At 48.5% G+C, this 4,152-nt stretch overlaps 1 protein-coding gene across 1 annotated transcript; it reads right to left on the reverse strand.

The window, feature by feature from the left end:
• Positions 1-822: 822 nt before the first annotated feature.
• Pmar_PMAR022075 (hypothetical protein) lies at positions 823-3,636 on the reverse strand (the record flags this gene model as incomplete). Its single annotated transcript, XM_002783066.1, has 14 exons — positions 823-1,082; positions 1,131-1,222; positions 1,267-1,398; positions 1,446-1,505; positions 1,550-1,771; positions 1,826-1,938; positions 1,985-2,095; positions 2,219-2,396; positions 2,442-2,598; positions 2,815-2,876; positions 2,927-3,022; positions 3,068-3,135; positions 3,390-3,495; positions 3,541-3,636. Coding segments are annotated over 14 exons (1,753 nt in total), but the record flags the coding sequence as incomplete, so codon positions are not given.
• Between the last annotated feature and the right edge of the window lie 516 nt (positions 3,637-4,152).

The raw sequence follows: 4,152 nt of genomic DNA on the forward strand, positions 1-4,152 counted from the left end.
AGTGCACCATGCATGTAAGAGGCACGTAGTCATCTGTTAACTGGAGATGTCGGAGGAGCTAACAGGCCTGGCGGGCCGTAGTCGGGAGATCGCCGGACTAAGTATTCTTGCTCCGTCGGTATGGGGTCAAGAGCGCCATCATCATCTTGATGGGTATACTGAGTAGCTTGATAGGGAGTACAAATCAAAACTGACTATACCGTCCCATCCTTTCGAGTCTTCATGCTGATACTAGGGAATCCGTTGACCAATTGCTGAGCAGGAGCGAGGCCATTCGATCGTGTTCTCATACCATCGAAGCTGCCGTATCTGATCATCAGTTATGGAGCATCGCGGCTGGCGTCCATTCACCTGAGGTCTGGTGTGGTCTCAGACGGAAACAGGATGAGCTCTCCTCCAGGAACGCCGGGCGTACGACTGTGCACCACATACGTTTGGCCCTAAGCAAGACGCCAATACAATTGGCGTACTCAATGCGGCTGTATCCCACCGAAAGGAAAACCAATTTCGGAGCTTGCGCGAACATCAGTGCTCGATCGGATCGATGACCACCAGGGCGTCCTTCATAGAAATCAGAGTTGCGCTGACGGAGTGGTACATTAGTCATAGAAAGCGCCGGGACTCCGCCCAAGACGCCTAACGGGAGACAGATCGGCAGATGCACATGTGGCCTACATTATGACACCTTGGGAGACCCTAGAGGGTTCATTGCCAAAAAAGCAATTCCGTGGCAAGACACGATGCGAAATTTGCTTCTTGGGCGACTCGTCTTCTGATGCAAAAGATCGTTTCACTTCATATCGCAACTCACCAAGAGATTGCTCATAGATTTCCATACGAGGTCGTATGATACGTTGTGACCTCGACCTCGGAACACTCTTCGGAGCTTTGTCTGAGGCAAGCTACTGCCACGCACAACTCGATTGACGTACCCGATAATTCTGAATCGTCATTTTTATTCTTCGCTTTCGAATCACGTCGGCCCGACTTCCTCTTCGTCTCTTTAACCACTGTGCGACGCCGTTTAACTACGACTTTACGCGAGGGGAGCTTCAGATCAGCCTCGGGATCAGAGTCGCTTCCTGAGATGGGAACCCGATAAAACCTCCAATGGTCTCTCGCTAGTATACCAGCGTCATTGGCAGCAGCCTTTTCGGCTTGTTTGATGAACTTCTTGATGATCTCCTCAGAGAGGTCTTCTGGTAGCTCCACAGAGGCATCCCTGAATAATGTAAAAATAATAACGATCTCGATGAACGACCTCACGTCATTTCGCCGAATGCCTCTGCAATTTCATGGCCAATATGAAGATAGTCTTTAATAGTGAACTGTTTCTCCTCGCATCCACAGAAGGAAATTTCAACCGTCAAGCACTTTGGCAGAGTGAACTCCTTGTAACTGCTGAGCACAGTACCGAGCTACTTCGGATGAACTAAGTTGGTCACATCGTGATCCTCGCCGTTGACTCTTTCTGAGGCTGCATTTGGAAGTAGCAATTCTTGGCACTGAAGGTTGGCGACAGCCGAGACAACAGCAGTGGCAAGAGCACCTAAGCACGTAGTTTTCCGAGCTCTCCATCAAAGGGGTTATCACAGCATCTCGAGTTCTCATGCTCGGGGGTGGAATGAAAGGCGGAATGTTTGCTCGCATCCGGGGTTTCCTGGGTGGTAAGCATCCATATATGAACCAATTAAGCTTCCTGGAGTGGCCATGAAGGTCGGCAAATAGTGCTAGCGGTGTATACCGGCTCAGAGCCTTTTTCGTGAAGTATCTGAGAAGTGTACCAGCCAGCTCGGACTGTTGCAAAGGAACAGCTGATTTTCACATTGTGGGATGCAGGAACTTGCATGGCTGATTCCAAACACGATTGAGATCTCGGCCACTGAGATTAGAGCGATAGTTCCCAAGGACAACACCGTCTGGATTCAGCATAGGCACCTACAACGAGCGCCTCACGCCTTGGCCAGATAGCGGGACTCGATACAATTTTGAAGATGTATTTAGCTCTGAGCTTCCGCGCTAGGTCAGAGTCTGATAGGAGTTCCCTTATCAGACCTTCACAGGCAAAGGACGAGACAGACTCCCCTGGATGTACCTAGTAGATCGTCATGACTTCAAGAGGAAAACGACACATAGTTCAATCATGTAGTCGTTTTTTCTCTATTTAGACAGCATAAAATTGCATTGTGGAGCAACTCGATGAGTACGTGTCGCTCACTCTGGCTGTGATGACAATGTATTGCTTTCTGGTCTCATGAAGAGCCAGATGATCGTCTTCCTCATCCATTGTCTCATCCTCCAACCCATGGTCACTCTCTTCTCTTGAGCTTGTGATAGTGAGCATATCAAGTCTGTTGCCAGCAAGAGTGCGGCACAAGGGGTATCGTGATAGATATCTACCACTCAGGATGAACCCACAAGTTTACTCGATTGCGAGTCACTTTTGGCCTCCGCGGCTGCTTTCCATGCTCTTGATGAAGTTCTGTAGTCTTGTGAGAGTATAGGGGTAAGTATAGGCGAAATAAACAGTGTCATCATCCCAATGAGGAGTATATTCAAAGGTCAGCACACTAGCCTCTACAAAGGATGCTGCCTGGCCTGACAGAACAGCAGCTCCGTATTTCTTACTGCATGTATATCCAACCCATCCCAAGCGGGTTTCACCATGCTAGAGTTCTAGGAAGGTCACACTCACACAAATATTCTCTTTTTCTTCATTAAGCGACAGAGATCCCTTGTTATCGGTCCGAATGGCAGTAGTATAATTTCTTTTTTTTCACTTTGATCGCACTCGAAGACGATTGATGCACTCACAAGCTATCTCGATAGCAGCAACGCCCTCGCAAAAATCTCCAACTTCTAGAGCGGCAGCAACCCTGAAATCTCCCTTATTCAGAGCTTGGATAGGCAATGAGCTGGAGCTGACCTCGTTAGAAGGTGCTTGTCAGTATTCGTCTTGCCGTATTCGATATTAGAGATTCCAGCGCCCCTCACCCACCCAATGCCGTTCCCTTGATGGAATCTGAGTTGCGATTCTCAGGAATAGACATCCGGATAGGGGGGTCACTCTTGTTTCGACCAGACTACGGGTTGCATGCCTTTTTGGAATAGCGACGACGGCTTCCCCATCGTAACCTGACACGTCTCGCTCATTGGTCACAGCCGAACCCCTCCAGTGGACTTATGAACAACTTGACTATCACGGCTGTTTCTAGCGAGATTTGCTTTGAAGAGCAACTCTTATCATTCTTATGAGAAAGGAGTAATTAATACTCTACGAGATTTTGTAAAGTATTGATCATCACATATCTCTCGTATAACGTCGCTGACTATAAACTATGCCGAAGATCACAATCAGGAGGAGTAGCTTTCTGGAAGCGAGATCTTACCAGGTTCAGCTTGATGCTGCTACCCCTAGACAAATTCTCAACACTGAAGAAGAACCATTGGGTGTTGCCATAGGTGTTCGTATCCGGACATACAACGAGGTCGTATCTGCGGCCAGAATACTTCAACTCTGTGGTGTTCGCGCTCGTTCACTCCCAGTCGCCAACTTTGACCGCGGTTTGGAGATTCCCCGATTCGAACCGACTCTCGAAAACAAGAATGTCATCCTCGGGACCTATCGGAGTGTACCTATGGTGAACGGTCTAGTATGCCTCAATCACAGTGCAAAGCCTCCGAGTGATCAAGTGCCAATCGTTCAATTAAGTTCAGCACTCCATAAAGGACGACATAAGGCTTATCGTCACTGGTCTGATTTTCAACCCATAATCGAGAGCAAAACGATCGTCGGTAGCAAACAGTTGATTTTCTGTAGAGATCAACTTCTCCAAGAGAGTAATTACATCGGGGAGAGACACCAACAACGTACATTGGCGTTCGTGGACACGTTCCTTTGCGCAGTCTGCCAGTACCAAATCGGCCAGCAACAACAACATCTCTATCGTTGAGGGCTTGATCAACCAGATGCTGAAGATCAACGGGCTCCCGCTTCCTATTGTAGACCTGTGAATGCATCGACTGTTCTAAAATGGTGATCACAAGTAGCTACGCAGGTCCCTCGTAACAAGTGTCTGTCGTGTATTATACAGCTGGCATGGGGATCAGTAAGTTGCGCTACAGTCAAGGGCTGTACGGCAGTCCGGGGCT

This window comes from Perkinsus marinus (assembly GCF_000006405.1).
Source record: "Perkinsus marinus ATCC 50983 genomic scaffold scf_1104296937490, whole genome shotgun sequence".
In the NCBI taxonomy this organism is placed as follows: domain Eukaryota; phylum Perkinsozoa; order Perkinsida; family Perkinsidae; genus Perkinsus; species Perkinsus marinus.